This window comes from Lichenostomus cassidix, unplaced genomic scaffold, assembly GCF_008360975.1.
Source record: "Lichenostomus cassidix isolate B80296 unplaced genomic scaffold, HeHo_3.0 HiC_scaffold_36, whole genome shotgun sequence".
NCBI lineage: Eukaryota > Metazoa > Chordata > Aves > Passeriformes > Meliphagidae > Lichenostomus > Lichenostomus cassidix.
In genome coordinates, this window is record NW_028147270.1 from 918,732 (window position 1) to 939,057 (window position 20,326).

A 20,326-nucleotide genomic window follows, 5' to 3' on the forward strand; every position below is an offset into this window, starting at 1 on the left:
TTAATTATCTCGTTAACCCCCATTAATTCCCCCAGTTCCTCCCAGTATCCCAAATTTCCCCCCAAATTTTGGGATCTCCCAAATCTCTGTGCCCAGGTGACCCCATTGGCCACGCCCCTTCCGGCCACGCCCAGGGGACACCTGTGACGTCATCAGAGCCACACCTGGAGGGGACATCTGTGACGTCATCGCAGCCACGCCCACCTCACCTGGAGGGACTGTTGGTGACGTCATCAGAGCCACACCTGGAGGGGACACCTGTGACGTCATCAGAGCCACACCCACCTCACCTGGAGGGGATATCTGTGACGTCATCGCAGCCACGCCCACCTCACCTGGAGGGACTGCCGGTGACGTCACCAGGGCCACACCTGGAGGGGACACCTGTGACGTCACCAGGGCCACACCCACCTCACCTGGAGGGGACACCTGTGACATCATCAGGGCCACACCTGGAGGGGACATCAGTGACGTCATCACAGCCACGCCCACCTCACCTGGAGGGGATATCTGTGACATCATCAGGGCCACACCTGGAGGGGACACCTGTGACGTCACCAGGGCCACGCCCACCTCACCTGCAGGTGACACCAGGTGTGTCCCCAACCCACCTGGAGCTGCCGCCATGTCCTGCGAGAATTCCCATGATGCACCTGGAGGTGTGACCACGCCCACAAGCCCTTCCCACAATGCACCTGGAGGTGCCACCAAGGCCACCAGGAGTTCCCACAATGCACCTGGAGACGCCGCCGTGTCCTCTGGCACACCTGGAGGTGACGTCACCGCCCAAAACTCCTCCCACAATGCACCTGGAGACGTGACCACGCCCTCAGACCCTTCCCACAATGCACCTGGAGAAGCCAAAAAGGCCACCAGGAGCTCCCACGATGCACCTGGAGATGACGTCACCTCCCCAAACTCCTCCCCCGACACACCTGGAGATGACATCACCCCTTCAAAACCTTCCCACAATGCACCTGGAGACATGACCACACCCTCAAACTCCTCCCACAATGCACCTGGAGATGACGTCACCTCCCCAAACTCCTCCCACAACACACCTGGCGATGACGTCACCCCCTCAAACTCCTCCCACAATGCACCTGGAGACAAGACCACGCCCCCCAGCCCTTCCCACAATGCCCCCGGCGCCCCACCCCCTCCCCCCACCGGCCCCGCCCCCCCTCCCCGCCCCTCCCCCCCCTTCCCCTGCCCCTCCTGCCCCAAATCCTTCCCCTCCCCCGCCAAGCTGACCATCCACCGCCGCGCCCACACCGGCGAGCGTCCCTTCCGCTGCCCCGACTGCCCCAAGGCCTTCGCCGACCCCTCGGTGTTCCGCAAGCACCTCCGCGGCCACTCGGGCCACCGGCCGCACCGCTGCCCCAGCTGCCCCAAGGCCTACGCCGAGCGCAAGGACCTGCGGAACCACCAGCGCGTCCACACGGGCGAGCGGCCGTTCCTCTGCGCCGAGTGCGGCAAGAGCTTCGGCCGCTCCTCGTCCCTCGCCTGCCACCAGCGCATCCACGCCGCCGCCAAGCCCTTCGCCTGCCCGGTCTGCGGCAAGTCCTTCACCCAGCTGTCCAGCTTCCAGAGCCACCAGCGCGTCCACACCGGGGAGCGGCCGTTCCTCTGCCCGCAGTGCGGCCGCATGTTCGCCGACCCCTCCAGCTTCCGGCGGCACCAGCGCGCCCACCAGGGGTTGAAGCCGTACGGCTGCGGGGACTGCGGGAAGTCCTTCCGGCAGCCGGCCGACCTGGCGGTGCACCGCCGGACGCACACCGGGGAGCGGCCGTGGCGCTGCGGCGACTGCGGGAAGTGCTTCGTGGCCTCGTGGGACCTGAAGCGGCACCGGGCGACGCACAGCGGGGAGCGGCCGTGGCGCTGCGGGGAGTGCGGGAAGGGCTTCGGGGAGAGGGCGGCGCTGGGGAAGCACCGGCGGACGCACAGCGGGGAGCGGCCCTTCGCCTGCGGGAGGTGCGGGAAGGGCTTCGGGGGCGTGTCCGGGCTGAGGAAGCACGAGAGGACTCACGGGAGGGAGGGGGAGGGGGGGAACGTGGCCGCCGGGGGGGTGGCTGATGGCAATATGGCCGCCGGGGGGGTGGGCGGGGGTGATGGGGGTGGTGGCAATATGGCCGCCGGCGATATGGCCGCCGGGAGTGTGGTCGGGAACGTGGCCGATGGCGAGATGGCCGCTGGCAAGATGGCCGCCGTCGGTGAGAACGATGTGGGGAATGCTGATATGGCCGCCGGCAAGATGGCGGCCGTGGCGGGAAACAAGATGGCCGCCGGAAACAATATGGCCGCCGGATCCAATATGGCCGCCGAATCGCCAATCTCTGGATCCAATATGGCTGCCGAATCCAAGATGGCCACCGGATGCAATATGGCCGCCGGAAACAATATGGCCGCCGGAAACAACATGGCCGCCGGATCCAAGATGGCCACCGAATCGCTGCTCTCCGGATCCAAGATGGCGGCCGGGCCACGCCCCTTTCCCTGCCCGCTCTGTGGGCGTGGCTTCGCCTCGGGGGCGGGGCTGAGGCGACACCAGCGACGTCACGGCCACGCCCACCCGGCCACGGCCACGCCCCCGCCCGGCCACGCCCCTTCCGGGAGCGATTAGCCACGCCCAGAGCGCGGGGTGGGTGGGGCTTTGGGGGAGTGGGCGGGGCTTGGTTGGGAGTGGGTGTGGCTTGTTTTGGGGGCGTGGTCAGAGCTGGCCACGCCCACGGCGGGTAATAAATGCTGAGTCAGCGATGGAGGCTGAGAGTGAGTTGGGTTTGGGGAGAAAAATCCCGAAATGTCCCAAAAATGACCCAAAAATGATCCAAAAATTGGGGTGGGAAACCGAAAGTGTCCCAAAAATCATCCTGGGAACCCAAAATGTCCCAAAAAATCATCCTGGGATCCTAAAATATCACAAAATGTCCCAAAAATGACCCAAAAATTGGGGTGGGAAACAAAAAATGTCCCAAAAATCATCCTGGGAACCCAAAATGAACCCAAAATTGGGGTGGGAACCCAAAAATGTCCCAAAATGTCCCCAAAATGACCCAAAAATTGGGGTGGGAACCGAAAATCGTCCTGGGAACCAAAAATGTGCCAAAAATGACCCAAAAATCGTCCTGGGAACCAGAAATGTCCAAAAAATGTTCCCAAAATTGACCCAAAAATTGGGTTGGGAACCGAAAATCATCCTGGGAGCCAAAAATGTCCCAAAAATGACCCAAAAATCATCCTGGGATCCCAAAATGAACCCAAAATGTCCCCAAATGACCCAAAAAATGGGGTGGGAACCTGAAAATTGTCCTGGGAACCCAAAATGAACCCAAAATTACCCAAAAAAATCATCCTGGGAACCCAAAAATGTCCCAAAATGTTCCAAAAATGACCCTAAAATTGCGGTGGGAGCCGAAAATTGTCATGGGAACCAAAAATATCCCAAAAATGTCCCCAAAAATCATCCTAGGAACCCAAAAATGTCCCAAAATGTACCAAAAATCATCCTGGGATCCCAAAATATCCCAAAAATTTCCCAAAAATCCTTTCTGGGAACCAAAAACGTCCCAAAATGTCCCAAAGAATCATCCTGGGAACCAAAAATTACCTAAAAAATCATCCTGAGAACCCAAAAATGTCCCTAAAAATCATCCTGGGAACCCAAAATGAACCCAAAATTACCCAAAAATCCTTTCTGGGAACCCAAAATGTCCCAAAAATGTCCCCAAAAATCATCCTGGGAATCCAAAATATCCCCAAAAATCCTCTTGTTATCCCAAAATGTCCCCAAAAAATCCTCCTGGGATCCCCTAAACCCCCCTGGGACCCCAAAATCCTTTCAGTTCTCTGAAAACTCCCAAAATCCTGTCAGAAATCCCCAAAAATCCCTCCAAATCCTCTCGAAACCCCCCAAAATCTTCTCCAAATCCCCCAAAATCACAGATTTCCACCAAAAATCTTCTCCAAGTCCCCAAAAATCCCCTGGAAATCCTAAAAATCCTGGCCAAAAAAAACCTCCAAAACCTCTCAAGATCCCCCAAAACTCCCCAAAATCCCACCCAAATCCCCCAAAAATCCACTCGAAAGTCCCTAAAATGCCAAAAATCCTCTCAAAATCCCCAAAATCCTGTCCAAAAATCTCCAAAATCCTTTCAAAAACCCCCAAAATTACACATTTCTGCCCAAAATCCCCCAAAATCCTCTCAAAACCCACCAAACCCCCAAAATCCTCCCCAAAATCACATATTTCCCCCCAAAATCCTCGAAAATCTTCTCCAAATCCTCCAAAATTACACATTTTCCCCCAAATCCTGTCCAAAACCCCCAAATCCTCTTAAAAAAACCCCAAAATCCCTAAAAATCCTCTCAAAACCTCCTAAAAATCCCATATTTTTCACCCAAAAACTCCCCAAAATCCCAATTGCCCCCCCAAAAAATCCCAATTTTTCCCCCCAAAATCCCCAATTTCGCAAAAAATCCCACATTTCCCAAAAACTCCCCATACCCCATTTTCCCCAAAAATCCCAAATTTCCCAAAATCCCGATTTTCCCCAAAACCCATTTATCCCCCCAAAACCCGCAAAATCCCAATTTTCCCCAAAACTCCCAATTTCCCCAAAAATCTTCCCCAAAATCCCACTTTTTCCCAAAAAAACTCCTCAAAAAATCCTCAGTTTCCCCCAAAAACTCCCCAGTTTTCCCCCCAAAACCCCAATTACCCCCAAAAATTCCCAAAATCCCCAATTTTCCACCCAAAAACTCCCAAAAAACCCAATTATTCCCCAAAAAAATTCCAATTTCTTTCCCCAAAACCCCAATTTCCCCAAAATCCCCAAAACCCCAATTTTCCCCCAATCACAGTTCCCCCAATTTTCCCAATTTCCACAAAATCTTCCCCAAAACCCCCAAATTTCCCCAAAATTCTCTATATGCCCTAAAATTCCCAAAACCCCATTTTCCCCTAAAATCCCCCAAAATCACGCACTTGTCATCCAAACACCCCAAAAATCACTGATTTTCCCCCAAAACCCAATTTATCCCCAAAAATCCCCAAAATTCCCAATTTTTCCCCCAAAACCCCAATTTATTCCGAAACCCAATTTCCCCAAAATCCCCAAAAATCACACACTTGTCACCCAAAAACTCCCAAAAATCACTAATTTTCCCAAAACCCAATTTATCCCCAAAACCCCAAAATTCCCAATTTCCCCAAAATCTAATTTATCCCAAAATCTCCCGAAACCCCAATTTTCCCCCAAATCCCCAAAAATCACGCATTTGTCATCCAAAAACTCCCAAAAATCACTAATTTTCCCTAAAAACCCCAAAATTCCCACCCCAAAAAAATCCTCAATTTATCTCAAAATTCCCGAAACCCCAATTTTCCCCCAAAATCCCTAAAATCACACATTTGTCACCAAAAACTCCCAAAATCACTAATTTTCCCCAAAATCCCCAATTTATCCTCAAAAAACCCCCAAAATTCCCAATTTTTCCCCAAAAAATCCCCAATTTATCCCCCAAAAATTCCCGAAAACCCCAATTTTCCCCCAAAACGCTTCAATTTTCCCCAAAATCCCAATTTCCCCCAAAAACTCCCCAAACCCCAATTTTCTCCCCAAAATCCCCAAAATCCCCAATTTCCCCAATTTCAAAATTCTCCGAAAATCCCAATTTTCCCCCAATGAATCCCCAAATCCCCCCAAAAACCTGGGCGTGTCCCCTGACGCCCCCTCCCCCAGCCCCCTCCCCTCCGCCGCAGCCCCCTTAGCGCAGCCCCTCCCCCCGCCCCTCCCCCACCCCCGCCGCCCCTCCCCCTCCGCAGCCGCAGTCGCACCGCAGCCCCGAAAAGCTCCCGAATTGGCCCCAAAATCCTCCCGGAGTGTCCCCAGGGGTCACCCGCCCCCTCGCGGTCACTGGGGTCACTCCCCTCCCCCTCCCCCCGGCCGGACGCCCCCGCCCCTCCCCACCATGAAGGACAGGACCCAGGAGCTCCGCAGCGTGAGCGGGGAGAATTTGGGGAGAATTTGGGGGATTTGGGGGAATTTGGGGAATTTTGGGGGGTTTGGGGTTATGGGGGTTATGGGGCTGAGGATGGTCTGGGGGATTTGGGGTGAATTTTGGGGGTTTTTGGGCAAATTTGGGGCATTTTGGGGGGTTTTGGAGGAGATCTTGGGGGTGTGGGGAGAATTTGGGGAGAATTTGGGGGATTTTGGGAAATTTGGGGGTTTTTGGGGGTTTTGGGGTTGTGGGGGGGCTGAGGATGCTCTGGGGAATTTGGGGGTTTTGGGGTGAATTTTGGCGGTTTTGGGCAAATTTGAGGGGTTTTGGAGGAGATCTTTGGGGTTTGGGGAGAATTTGGGATTTGGGAGGTTTTGGGGAATGTTTTGGGGTTGGGGGATGTGGGGCTGAGGATGGTCTGGGGATTTGGGGGGAATTTTGGGGGTTTTGGGCAATTTTGGGGCATTTTGGGGGTTTTGGAGGAGATCTTGGGGGTTTGGGAGAATTTGGGGATTTTGGGGAAATTTGGGGGTTTTTGGGGGGTTTTGGGGTTATGGGGGTTATGGGGCTGAGGATGGTCTGGGCAAATTTGGGGGAATTTGGGGTTTTGGGCAAATTTGGGGGATTTTGGGGGTTTTGGAGGACATTTTGGGGGATTTGGTGAATTTTGGGGGTTTTGGGGAAATTTGGGGAATTTTGGGGGTTTGGGGTGGTTATGGGGGTTATGGGGCTGAGGATGGTCTGGGGGATTTGGGGGAATTTTGGGGGTTTTGGGCAATTTTGGGGCATTTTGGGGGGTTTTGGAGGAGATCTTGGGGGGTTTGGGGAGAATTTGGGGGAATTTGGGGGTTTTGGGGAAATTTGGGGAATTTTGGGGGTTTGGGGTTGGGGAGGATGTGGGGCTGAGGATGCTCTGGGCAAATTTGGGGTGAATTTTGGGGGTTTTGGGCAAATTTGGGGGATTTGGGGGTTTGGGAGATGTGGGGGATGTGGGGTTGAGGATGCTCTTGGGGGTTTTGGGGTTTTTGGGGTGAATTTTGGGGATTTTGGGGAGTTTTGGGGGTTTTGGGGATGTGGGGGTTATGGGGCTGAGGATGCTCTGGGGGTTTGGGGCGAATTTGGGGTGAATTTTGGGGGTTTTGGGGAAATTTGGGCAATTTTGGGGGATTTGGGGATGTGGGGCTGAGGATGCTCTGGGGTTTTGGGGGATTTGGGTTTTGGGCAATTTTGGGTAAATTTGGGGGTTTTGGGGATGTGTAGGATGTGGGGCTGAGGATGCTCTGGGGATTTGGGGGTTTTGGGGTGAATTTTGGCGGTTTTGGGGTGAATTTTGGCGGTTTTGGGCAAATTTGGGGGGTTTTGGAGGAGATCTTTGGGTGGTTTGGGGAGATTTTGGGGGGAATTTGGGGGGTTTTGAGCAAATTTGGGCAATTTTGGGGGATTTGGGTGTTGGGGGGGTTGTGGGACTGAGGATGGTCTGGGGGGATTTGGGGGGAATTTTGGGGGTTTTGGGCAAATTCGGGGCGTTTGGGGGATTTGGGGGATGTGGGGGTTATGGGGCTGAGGATGCTCTGGTGGAGTTTGGAGTGAATTTTCGGGATTTTGGGCAATTTTGGGAGGTTTGGGGATGTGGAGGTTATGGGGCTGAGGATGCTCTGGGGGAGTTTGGGGGATTTGGGGCGAATTCGGGGATTTGGGGCACTGGGGGTTTTGGGGAGGTGTAGCTTATCAGACTGGGGATGCTCTGGGGTTTTGGGGGATTTGGGGTGAATTTTGGAGGTTTTGGGGGATTTGGGCGAATTTGGGGGTTTTGGGCAATTTTGGGGGCTTTTGGTGGCATTGTGGGAGGTTTTGGAGGAGATCTTTGGGGGTTTGAGGAGATTTTGGGGCGAATTCGGGGGATTTGGGGAAATTTGGGGGGTTTTGGGGTTATGGGGCTTATGGGGTTGAGGATGCTCTGGGGTTTGGAGTGAATTTTCGGATTTTGGGCAAATTTGGGGGTTTGGGGGATGTGTAGCCTATGGGGCAGAGGATGCTCTGGGGGTTTTGGGGATTTGGGGTGAATTTTGGGTGTTTTGGGCAATTTTGGGGGTTTGGGGGTTTTGAGGATGTGGGGTTATAGGGCGAGGATGCTCTGGGGGTTTGGTGGTTTTGAGGCAAATTTTGGGGATTTTTGGGGCAATTTTGGGGTTTTTTTTGGGGGATTTTGGGGGCTGGAGGAGATCTATGGGGATTTGGGGGAATTTTGTGGGTTTTGGGCAATTTTGGGGGTTTGGGGGATGTGGGGATGTGGAGGTTATGGGGCTGAGGATGCTGTGGGGTTTTGGGGTGAATTTTGGGGGTTTGGGCAAATTTGGGCAATTTTAGGGGGTTTGGGGTTATAGGGCTGAGGATGCTCTGGGGTTTGGGGTTTTGGGGTGAATTTTGGGGGTTTTGGGTGAATTTGGGTGGTTTTGGGGCATTTTGGGGGGTTTTGGAGATCTTTGGGGAGAATTTGGGGGGAATTTTGGGGGATTTGGGCAAATTTGGGGGGTTTGGGGGATGTGGGACTTATGGGGCTGAAGATGCTCTGGGGGGTTTGGGGTGAATTTGGGGGATTTTGGGGTTTTTGGGGTGAATTTGGGGGATTTTGGGGGTTTGGGGGAGATGTGGGACTGGGGATGCTCTGTGGGATTTTGGGGTGAATTTTGGGGTTTTTGGGGCTCAGGAGGTTATGGGGCTGAAGCTGCTCTGTGGCTCTGAGGGATTTTTGGGGGATTTTGGGGTGAATTTCGGGGATTTTGGGGCATTTCGGGCGCTCGGGATGCTCTGTGGGATTTGGGGGATTTTTGGGGAGTTTGGGGAGATGTGGGGCTGAGGATGCTCTGGGATTTTGGGGGAATTTGGGGATTTTGGGGGAATTTTGAGGGATTTTGGGGGATTGTGGGGAGATTTGGGGGATTTTTGAAGATTTTGGGGAGATTTTGGGGGATTTTGGGGGATTTTGGGGAATTGGGATTTTGGAAGATTTTGGGGGATTTTGGGGATTTTGGAAGATTTTGGGGATTTTGGGTGAATTTTGGGGAATTTTGGGGGAATTTTGGGAGATTTTGGGGGAATTTTGGGAGATTTTGGGGAGATTTTGGGTGATTTTGGGTGATTTTGGGGGAATTTTGGGGGAATTTTGGGGGATTTGGGGGATTTTGGGGGATTTTGGGGGATTTTGGGGCTCAGGATGCTCTGTGGCTCTGCAGGGATTTTGGGTGATTTTGGGTGATTTTGGGACTCAGAATTGTCTGGGAAATTTGGGAATTTTGGGCGATTTTGGGGCTCAGGATGCTCTGGGTGGATTTTGGGTGATTTTGGGGGAATTTTGGGAGATTTTGGGGGGATTTTGGGGGATTTTGGGGCTCAGGATGCTCTGGGTGGATTTTGGGGAGATTTTGGGTGAATTTTGGGGGATTTTGGGATTCAGAACGGTCTGGGAAATTTGGGTTAATTTTGTCTGAATTTTGGGTGATTTTGGTGAATTTTGGGGAGATTTTGGAGAAAATTTTTGGGGCTCCAAGGGAGTCTGGGGAGGAGGCTCTGGGTGCTTACTGGGAGCACTGGTGGTCACTCAGTGGTCACTCTGTGGTCACTCTGTGGTCACTTTAGTCACTCAGTGGTCACTCAGTGGTCACTCAGTGGTCACTGTGGTCACTCAGTGGTCACTTTGGTCACTCAGTGGTCACTCAGTGGTCACTTTAGTCAGTGGTCACTCTGGTCACTGGTAGTCACTCAGTGGTCACCCTGTGGTCACTCAGTGGTCACTTTAGTCACTCAGTGGTCACTCTGGTCACTGGTGGTCACTCAGTGGTCACTCAGTGGTCACTGTGGTCACTCAGTGGTCACTCTGGTGGTCACTTTAGTCACTCAGTGGTCACTCAGTGGTCACTCTGGTCACTCACTGGTCACTTTAGACACTCAGTGGTCACTTTAGTCACTCAGTGGTCACTCAGTGGTCACTCAGTGGTCACTCCAGTGGTCATTGTGGTCACTGTGGTCACTCAGGGGTCACTCAGTGGTCACCATTGGGTCCCCCCAGTGGGCGGAGCCTCACCCACCCCACCTCAGCCAATCAGCCGCCAGCACCCTCCCCTTATGCAAATCCCCCTCGGGCGGCAGCCAATCAGGCTCCGCATGCAAATGAGGAGGGCGGGAGCCAATCTCGGGGGCGTGGCTATGCAAATGAGGCAGGGAGGGGCGTGGCCAGGACACACCGCCAGCCAATGGGGATGGAGTGGGGCGTGGCTATGCAAATGAGACAGGGAGGGGCGTGGTCAGGGCACAATGCCAGCCAATGGAGATGGAGGGGCGTGGCTAAGGGGCGTGGCTTTGCGGAGGCCACGCCCCCCGGGTGACAGCGCCCCCCGCAGGCGAAGGACAGCGATGACGAGGACGAGGTGGTGACAGTGGACAGAGATCACTTCATGGACGAGTTCTTCGAGCAGGTGGGAGAGAAAAATGGGGAGAAAACGGGAAAAAATGGGAAAAATGGGAAAAAAATGGGATCAGGAGCCGAAAAAATGGGAGAAAAATGGGGAAAAATGGGATCAGGAGCCGAAAAAATGGGGGGAAAATGGGGAAAAATGAGAAAAAAATGAGATCCGGAGCCGAAAAAATGGGATTGGGATACCTGAAAATGGGGGGAAATGGGAAAAAAATGAGAAAAAACGGGGGGAAAATGGGAAAAAATGGGAAAAAATGGGAAAAAATGGGGAAAAATGGGGAAAAAAGGGAAAAAAATGGGAAAAAATGGGATCAGGAGCCAAAAAAATGGGATTGGGACACCAAAAAATGGGGGAAATGGGAAAAAATGGAGAAAATGGGGGAAAAATGGGAACAAAATGGGATTGGGACACCTGAAAATGGGGGAAAATGGGAAAAAAATGGGGGGAAAATGGGATTGGGAATATAAAAAATGGGATTGGGATACCCGAAAATGGGGGGGAAATGGGGGAAAATGGGAAAAAATGGGGAAAACGGGGAAAAAAACGAGAAAAAAATGGGATTGGGATATCTGGAAATGGGGGAAAATGGGGGAAAAATGGGAATCAGGATACCCAGAAATGGGAGGGAAATGGGAAAAAATGGGATTGGGAGCCCAAAAATGGGGGGAAAATGGGAAAAAATGGGGGAAAATGGTGAAAAAATGGGAAAAAACAGGAAAAATGGGGAAAAATGGGATCAGGATACCCAAAGCCTTGCCTAGAGCTCCCATATTAGCCCTGGATTCCCCAAAATCCCCTAAAATCCCCCAAAATCCACTAAGATCTCCTAAAAATCCCCTAAAATCTCCTAAAATCTTCCCCAAAATCCCCTGAAATCCCCTAAAATCCCCCAAAAATCCATCAAAACGCTCCAAAATCCCCCTAAAATCCCCTCAAAATCCCCCAAAATCTCCACAAATCCATCAAAATGCCCTAAAATCCCCCCAAAATAAATCGCCAAAACCCGATAAATCCCCCCAAAATCCGCCAAAACCCTCCCAAAATCCCCTCAAATCTCCCAAAAATCACTTCTGGACATGTCAAAATCCCCCAAAATCCCCTCAAAATCTCCCAAAATCCTCCAAAAATCCCTCAAAATCCCCAAAAATCCCTCAAATTTCCCCCAAATCCTCAACCCTTTCAAAATCCCCACTTCCCAAAATCCCCAAATTTCCTAAATCCCTCAAATTTTCCCTCTAAATCCCCAAATTCCCCCAAAATCCCCTAATTTCTCCCAAAAATCCCAAATTTCCCAAAAATCCCATCTCCCAAAATCCCTTTCCCCAAAATCCCCCAAATTTCCCCCAAAATCCCCCGAATTTCCAGGTGGAGGAGATCCGCGGCTGCATCGAGAAGCTCTCGGAGGATGTGGAGCAAGTGAAGAAACAGCACAGCGCCATCCTGGCGGCGCCCAACCCCGACGAGAGTGAGATTTTGGGGTTAATTTGGGGGATTTTGGGTCATTTCGGGTGATTTTTGTGATTTATGGGGGTTTTGGGGTAATTTCTGGGGGTTTTGGGTCATTTTTGGGGTAATTTTTGGGTCATTTTTGGGGTTTGGTCATCGATGAGGTCAGCACAGCGCCATCCTGGCGGCGCCCAACCCCGACGAGAGTGAGATTTTGGGGTTAATTTGGGGGATTTTGGGTCATTTCGGGTGATTTTTGTGATTTATGGGGGTTTTGGGGTAATTTCTGGGGGTTTTGGGTCATTTTTGGGGTAATTTTTGGGTCATTTTTGGGGTTTGGTCATCGATGAGGTCAGCACAGCGCCATCCTGGCGGCGCCCAACCCCGACGAGAGTGAGATTTTGGGGTTAATTCCGGGGATTTTGGGTCATTTCTGGCGATTTTTGTGATTTATGGGGGTTTTGGGGTCATTTATGGGGGGTTTTGGGTCATTTTTGGGGTCATTTTTGGGGTAATTTTTGGGGTTTGGCCATCGGTGAGGTCAGCGCCATCCTGGCGGCGCCCAACCCCGACGAGAGTGAGATTTTGGGGTTATTTACAGGAATTTTGGGTCATTTCTGGCGATTTTTGTGATTTATGGGGAGTTTGGGGTCATTTTTGGGGGTTTTGGGTCATTTTTGGGTAATTTTTGGGGTTTGGTCATTGATGAGGTCAGCAAACATCCTGGCAGCGCCCAACCCTGACGAGAGTGAGATTTTGGGGTCAATTCCGGGGATTTTGGGTCATTTATGGAGATTTTTGTAATTTATGGCAGTTTTGGGGTAATTTCTGGGGGTTTTGGGTAATTTTGGGGGTAATTTTTGGGGTTTGGTCATTGGTGAGGTCAGCACAGTGTGATCCTGGCGGCACTGAAGTCCAAGGAGAGTGAGATTTTGGGGTCAGTTCCAGGGATTTTGGGTTATTTCTGGTGATTTTTGAGATTTATGGGGGTTTTGGGGCAATTTCTGGGGGTTTTGGGTCATTTTCGGGGTAATTTTTGGGGTTTTTTGGTCATTAATGAGGTCATTTTTGGGGTCATTGACTGGTCAGTTGGATGGGTGATGGGTCAGTAAGTGGTCAGTAACTGGTCAATAACTGGTCACTCTCTGGCCGCTCTGTGGTCACTCACTGGTCACTAACCAGTCCCTTACTGGTCACTCACTGGTCACTCACTTGTCCCTCACTGGTCACTCCCCAGTCACTCCCCAGTCACTCACTGGTCACTCACTGGTCACTCACTGGTCACTAACCAATCATTCACTGATCAATGGTCACTCAGTGGTCAGTGGTCATTCAGTGGTCACTCAGTGGTCACTCATGGTCACTCAGTGGTCACTCATGGTCACTCTGGTCACTCCGCAGAGACCAAGCAGGAGCTGGAGGACCTCACCAGTCCCTCACTGGTCACTCCCCAGTCACTAACCAATCACTCACTGGTGGTCACTGGGTGGTCACTGGGTGGTCACTCACTGGTCAGTGGTCACTCAGTGGTCACTCATGGTCACTCTGGTCACTCCGCAGAGACCAAGCAGGAGCTGGAGGACCTCACTGGTCACTCACTGGTCACTCACCAGTCACTAACCAATCACTCACTGGGTGGTCACTCACTGGTCAGTGGTCACTCAGTGGTCACTCATGGTCACTCTGATCACTCCGCAGAGACCAAGCAGGAGCTGGAGGACCTCACTGGTCACTCACTGGTCACTCACCAGTCACTAACCAATCACTCACTGGGTGGTCACTCACTGGTCAGTGGTCACTCACTGGTCACTCACTGGTCACTCACTGGTCACTCTGGTCACTCCGCAGAGACCAAGCAGGAGCTGGAGGACCTCACCAGTCCCTCACTGGTCACTCACTGGTCACTAACCAATCACTCTCTGATCAATGGTCACTCACCGGTCAGTGGTCACTCACTGGTCAGTGGTCACTCATGGTCACTCTGGTCACTCCGCAGAGACCAAGCAGGAGCTGGAGGACCTCACCGCCGACATCAAGAAAACGGCCAACAAAGTTCGCTCCAAGTTGAAAGGTGACCTTGCGGCGGCCATCTTGGGGGCGGGGCCGGGGTGACTCCGCCTCCCCGGGGTGTGGCCGAGGGTGGACACGCCCCCCGGTGGGCGTGGCCAACGCTGACTCCGCCCCCGCAGCCATCGAGCAGAGCATCGAGCAGGAGGAGGGGCTGAACCGCTCCTCGGCCGACCTGAGGATCAGGAAGACTCAGGTGAGCCTTCGGCCTCGGCGCCTTCGGCTTCGGCATCGTCGTCATCTTCATCATCATCAGTGGATTCGTCATTGTCGTTAATGGATTTGTCATCATCTTCATCTTCATCATCGTCATCATCGTCGTCATCATCATCATCATCAGTGGCTTCGTCATCGTCATTAATGGATTTGTCATCATCTTCATCTTCATCATCATCATCATCCTCATGATGATGGATTCATCATTGTCATCTTCATCATCGTCATCATCAATGGATTCAGCATCTTCATCTTCATCATCTTCATCATCGTTGTCAGTGGATTTGTCATCGTCATCATCATCTTCATCATCATTATCATCAATGGATTCTTCATCTTCATCATCATCTTCATCATCATCTTCATCATCTTCATCATCATCCTCATCATCCTTATCATCAATGGATTCATCATCACCATCATCATCTTCATCATCATCTTCATCATCATCTTCATCATCATCGTCAATAGATTCATCATCATCCTCATCATCAATGGATTCATCATCATCGTCATCATCAATGACTTCAGCATCTTCATCATCGTCATCCTCATTGCCAATGGCTTCAGCATCTTCATCATCATCATCTTCATCATCGTCATCATCATCATCAATGGATTTGTCATCTTCGTCATCATCTTTGTCGTCATCTTCATCTTCATCATCATCATCATCATTGTCAATGGATTCATCATCATCGTCATCATCAATGGCTTCAGCATCTTCATCTTCATCGTCATCATCGTCATCCTCATCATCAATGGATTTGTCATCATCATCTTCATCATCATCTTCATCTTCATCATCATCATCTTCATCATCTTCATCATCATCCTCATCATCAATGGATTCATCATCTTCATCATCATCATCACCACCATTGGCTCCATCATCATCTTCATCATCATCATCAACAGTGACTTCATCATCATCAACAGTGACTTCATCATCTTCATCATCATCATCAACAGTGACTTCATCATCATCATCATCACCGTCATCATCATCGTCACCGGATTTATCTTCATCATCGTCATCATCACCATTGGCTCCATCATCATCATCATCATCATGGCCTTCATCTCCTCCTCATCCTCCATGATGACCTCCAGGTTCTCCACCTTCATCTGCAGCTCCTCCTCCTCCTCCCCTGTCCATCACTGTCCCTTTGTCCACCCAGTGTCCAGTGTCCCTGACTGACCCTGACTGACCCTGACTGACCCTGACTGACCATCACTGACCATCACTGACTATCACTGACCATCACTGACCATCACTGACCATCACTGACCATCACTGACCAACACTGACCATCACTGACCATCACTGACCATCACTGACTATCACTGACCATCACTGACCATCAGTGACTATCACTGACCATCAGTAACCATCACTGACCACACAACACTGTCCATCCCCTGTCCCTCCCCGTCCCCTGTCCCTGTGTCCATCCTGTGTCCAGTGTCCCTGACTGACCCTGACTGACCCTCACTGACCATCACTGACCATCACTGACCATCACTGACCATCACTGACCACACAACACTGTCCATCCCCTGTCCATCACATGTCACTCACTGTCCATCCCATGTCCATCCTATGTCCAATGTCCATGACTGACCATGACTGACCATGACTGACTATGACTGACCGTGACTGACCATGACTGACCACTGCCCGCTGTCCGCAGCACTCCACGCTGTCCCGGAAGTTCGTGGAGGTGATGACCGAGTACAACCTGACACTGTCCATCCCGTGTCCATCCCATGTCCATCCTGTGTCCATCCCATGTCCAATGTCCATGAGTGACCATGACTGACCATGACTGACCATGACTGACCATGAGTGACCACTGCCCGCTGTCCGCAGCACTCCACGCTGTCCCGGAAGTTCGTGGAGGTGATGACCGAGTACATCATGACACTGTCCATCCCGTGTCCATCCCATGTCCATCCCATGTCCATCCCGTGTCCATTACCTGTTCCCATGTCCCTCACTGACCATGACTGACCATGACTGACCGCTGCCCACTGTCCGCAGCACTCCACGCTGTCCCGGAAGTTCGTGGAGGTGATGACCGAGTACATCCTGACACTGTCCATCCCGTGTCCATCCCGTGTCCATCCCATGTCCATCCTGTGTCCATCACCTGTTCCCATGTCCATGACTGTCCATGACTGACCATGACTGACCATGAGTGACCATGACTGACCGCTGTCCGCAGCACTCCACGCTGTCCCGGAAGTTCGTGGAGGTGATGACCGAGTACAACCTGACACTGTCCATCCCATGTCCATCCCGTGTCCATCACCTGTTCCCATGTCCATGACTGACCATGAGTGACCATGAGTGACCATGACTGACCGCTGCCCGCTGTCCGCAGCACTCCACGCTGTCCCGGAAGTTCGTGGAGGTGATGACCGAGTACAACCTGACACTGTCCATCCCGTGTCCATCCCATGTCCATCCCATGTCCATCCTGTGTCCATCACCTGTTCCCATGTCCCTCACTGACCATGACTGACCATGAGTGACCGCTGCCTGCTGTCCGCAGCACTCCACGCTGTCCCAGAAGTTCGTGGAGGTGATGACCGAGTACAGCATGACACTGTCCATCCCATGTCCATCCCATGTCCATCCCATGTCCATCCCATGTCCATCACCTGTTCCAATGTCCATGAGTGACCATGAGTGACCACTGCCCGCTGTCCGCAGCACTCCACGCTGTCCCGGAAGTTCGTGGAGGTGATGACCGAGTACAACGCCACGCAGTCCAAGTACCGCGATCGCTGCAAGGACAGAATTCAGCGCCAGCTGGAGATCAGTACGGGGGGCGTGGCTTAACCCGGGGAGGGGCGTGGCCTGGCCGGTGGGCGTGGCCGTGGGGGAGTGGTCAGCGGGCAGTGGTCACTCCTCCCCCCCCTCCCCCAGCCGGCCGGACCACGACCAACGAGGAGCTGGAGGACATGCTGGAGAGCGGCAAGCTGGCCATCTTCACCGACGACGTGAGCCGCCGCCGGACCGGCCTGGGGTGGCCAGAGGGGTGGCCGGAGTGGCCTGGGAGTGATTGGAGGGGTGGCCAGAGTGGCCTGGGGGTGATCATAGAGGTGGCCAGAGTGGCCTGGGGGTGGCCAGAGTAGCCTGGGGGTGACCAGAGGGGTCTGGGAGTGATCAGGGGGGTCTGGGGGTGGCCACAGGGGTCTGAGGTGGCCAGAGGGGGCTGGAGGGGCCTGGGAGTGATCGGAGGGGTGGCCAGAGTGGCCTGGGGGCTACTGGAACTCAGTGGGGGCTACTGGGGAGCCTGGGAGTGACCAGGGGGGTCTGGAGGTGACCAGGGGGGCCTGCGGGTGACCAGTGGTGGCCTGGGAGTGACCAGAGGGACCTGGGGCTGGCCGGAGGGGCCTGGGGGTGGCCAGAGTGGCCTGAGGGTGGCCAGAGGGGTCTGGAGGTGACCACAGGGGTCTGGGGGTGATCGGAGGGGTCTGGGGGTGACCAGCAGTGACCTGGAAGTAACCAGAGTGGCCTGGGGGTGGCCAGAGGGCTCTGAGTGTGACCAGGAGGGCCTGGGGGTGACCAGAGGGGCCTGGAGGCGGCCGGAGAGGTCTGGGGGTGACCAGAGGGTTCTGGGGGCTACTGGGACTGATTTGGGGCAATTTGGGGTGATTTGGGGCATCTGGGCCTCCATGGGGTCAACCGAACCCCAACTGGGCCACCAAGACCCCAACGAGGCCACCAAGACCCTGAAGCCGTCGAGGTGACCCTGTGGTCACTCAGGGCCACCCCGATGTCCCCGATGTCCCCCGCAGATCAAGATGGACTCGCAGATGACCAAGCAGGCGCTGAACGAGATCGAGACGCGGCACAACGAGATCATCAAGCTGGAGACGAGCATCAGGGAGCTGCACGACATGTTCGTGGACATGGCCATGCTGGTGGAGAGCCAGGTGGGACGTGGTGACATCATGGGGACACCTTGGAGACACTGGGAAACCATGGGGATGTCATGGAGACATCATGGGGACTTCATGGGGACACCATGGAGACACCTTAGGAACATCAGGACACCATGGGGACACCTTGGGGACGCTGGGAAACCATGGGGATATCATGGGAACATCATGGAGATATGGGGACACCATGGGGACGTCATGGGGACACCTTGGGGACATCATGAGAACATGGAGATACCATTGGGATGTCACGGGGACATCATGGGGACATCAGGAGAACATGGCCATGCTGGTGGAAAGCCAGGTGGGACACCTTGGGGACATGGGGACACCTTGGGGACACCTTGGGGACGTGGGGACACCTTGGGGACACTGGGAAACCATGGGGATATCATGGGGATATCATGGGGACACCATGGGGACATCAGGAGAACATGGCCATGGCATCAGGGGGCTCCATGACATGTTGGTGGACATGGCCATGCTGGTGGAGAGCTAGGTGGGACATCCTGGGGACATGGGGACACCTTGGGGACACCTTGGGGACACCTTGGGGACACCTTGGGGACACCTTGGGGACACCTTGGGGACATCATGAGAACATGGAGATACCATGGGGATGTCATGGGGACATCATTGAGACATCATGGAGACACCTTAGGAGCATCAGGACACCATGGGGACACCAAGGGTCACCTTGAACCCCTCAGAGGTCACCTGGACTCACTAAGAGTCATCCAGAACCTTCCAGAAACTACCTTGAACCTCCCAAGGGTCACCTTGACCCACCAAGGGTCACCTGGGAGTGACCAAAGCGTCACCTTGACCCACCAAGGGCCACCTGGGGGTGACCAAAGGGTCATCTAGAACCTCCCCAAGGGTCACCTGGAACCCCAAGGGTCACCTGAGAGTGACCAATGGTCACCTGGGACCCACCAAGGGTCATCTAGAACCTCCCAAGGGTCACCTTGAACCCCTTGAGGGTCACCTGGACCCACCAAGGGTCACCTGGGGGTGACCAAAGGGTCATCTAGAACCTCCCAAGGGTCACCTTGAACACCAAGGGTCACCTGGGGGTGACCAATGGTCATCTAGAACCTCCCAAGGGTCACCTGAGAATGACCAATGGTCACCTGGGACCCACCAAGGGTCACCTTGAACCTTCCAAAGGGTCACCTTGACCCACCAAGGGTCACCTGGGAGTGACCAAAGGTCACCTAGAACCCCCCCAAGGGTCACCTGGAACCCCCCGAGGGTCATCTTGAACCTCCCAATGGTCACCTCGACCCACCAAGGGTCACCTTGACCCCCCCGAGGGCCACCTGGGGGTGACCAAAGGGTCCCCAAGGGTCACGCAGCCCCTCGCGGCCGCAGGGCGAGATGATTGACCGCATCGAGTACAACGTGGAGCACTCGGTGGACTACGTGGAGCGCGCCGTGTCCGACACCAAAAAAGCCGTCAAGTACCAGAGCAAAGCCCGGCGGGTGAGTGACGGCCCGGGGGGGCGTGGCCTGGGGTCAGCCCCGCCCCCGGGGGGGTGGGGTTGGGGTGGTAACTCTCCGCTCTTGTCTCCTCCTCTCTCCCCTCCCCCCTCCCCCCGCCGGCCGGACGTCCCAAACTGACCAAATTCGGGTTTTTTTGGGGGAAAACGGCAGAAGAAAATCATGATCATCATCTGCTGCGTGGTGCTGGGGGTGGTCTTGGCCTCCTCCATCGGGGGCACCTTGGGCTTGTAGAGCCCCTCCCCCCTCACCTCGGGGGGGGCGTGGCAGCCATGGCGCCCCTCCCCCCGCCCCGCCCCGGCCCCTCCCCCCCTTTCCCCCTCCCCCCCCCGTTAATTAATTAACTAACCGCATCCAGCGAGAATTGCGAATAAATTAAGAGACAAAATTTGTTCATGCGAACGGACGAAGCAGCACGCGGTCCGGTCACCCCGCCGGTCACTCACCGGTCACCCCGCCGGTCACTCTCCGGCCACGGCGCCGGCAAATCTAAGCGGCTCCTCCTCCTCCTCCTCCTCCTCCTCCTCCTCCTCGGCCTTCATGCATCCCATCATGCCCTTCTCCCCCGGCGCCTCCCGCCATCGACCACGCCCTGCTGAGGGGGGAGGGGCTGAGGGGGCGGGGGAGTGTGGCGGATGGGGGTGTCGGGGTGGGGGCGTGGCCAAGGA

At 53.9% G+C, this 20,326-nt stretch overlaps 2 protein-coding genes across 3 annotated transcripts; both read left to right on the top strand.

The window, feature by feature from the left end:
- The first annotated feature begins 105 nt into the window (after positions 1 to 105).
- On the top strand, positions 106 to 2,757 carry LOC146423759 (uncharacterized). Its single transcript, XM_085044477.1, has 4 exons — positions 106 to 497; positions 534 to 2,098; positions 2,201 to 2,347; positions 2,420 to 2,757. Exons 2-4 carry the CDS (start codon positions 626 to 628, stop codon positions 2,621 to 2,623), a joined length of 1,824 nt encoding a protein of 607 aa, XP_084900603.1. The 5' UTR covers positions 106 to 497; positions 534 to 625; the 3' UTR covers positions 2,624 to 2,757.
- A 3,188-nt stretch (positions 2,758 to 5,945) lies between these two features.
- Positions 5,946 to 20,060, top strand: LOC146423760 (syntaxin-1B). Of its 2 annotated transcripts, none has more exons than XM_085044509.1 (10): positions 5,946 to 6,000; positions 10,398 to 10,472; positions 11,838 to 11,937; positions 13,915 to 13,989; positions 14,108 to 14,181; positions 16,921 to 17,029; positions 17,137 to 17,210; positions 18,012 to 18,149; positions 19,530 to 19,640; positions 19,812 to 20,060. In XM_085044509.1, the coding sequence occupies exons 1-10, from the start codon at positions 5,971 to 5,973 to the stop codon at positions 19,890 to 19,892; spliced, it is 867 nt and encodes a 288-aa protein (XP_084900635.1). In that variant the 5' UTR covers positions 5,946 to 5,970; the 3' UTR covers positions 19,893 to 20,060. The 2 variants fall into 2 exon arrangements, with proteins under 2 accessions (XP_084900635.1, XP_084900636.1); XM_085044510.1 differs by having other exon boundaries at positions 20,017 to 20,060.
- Positions 20,061 to 20,326: the final 266 nt, after the last annotated feature.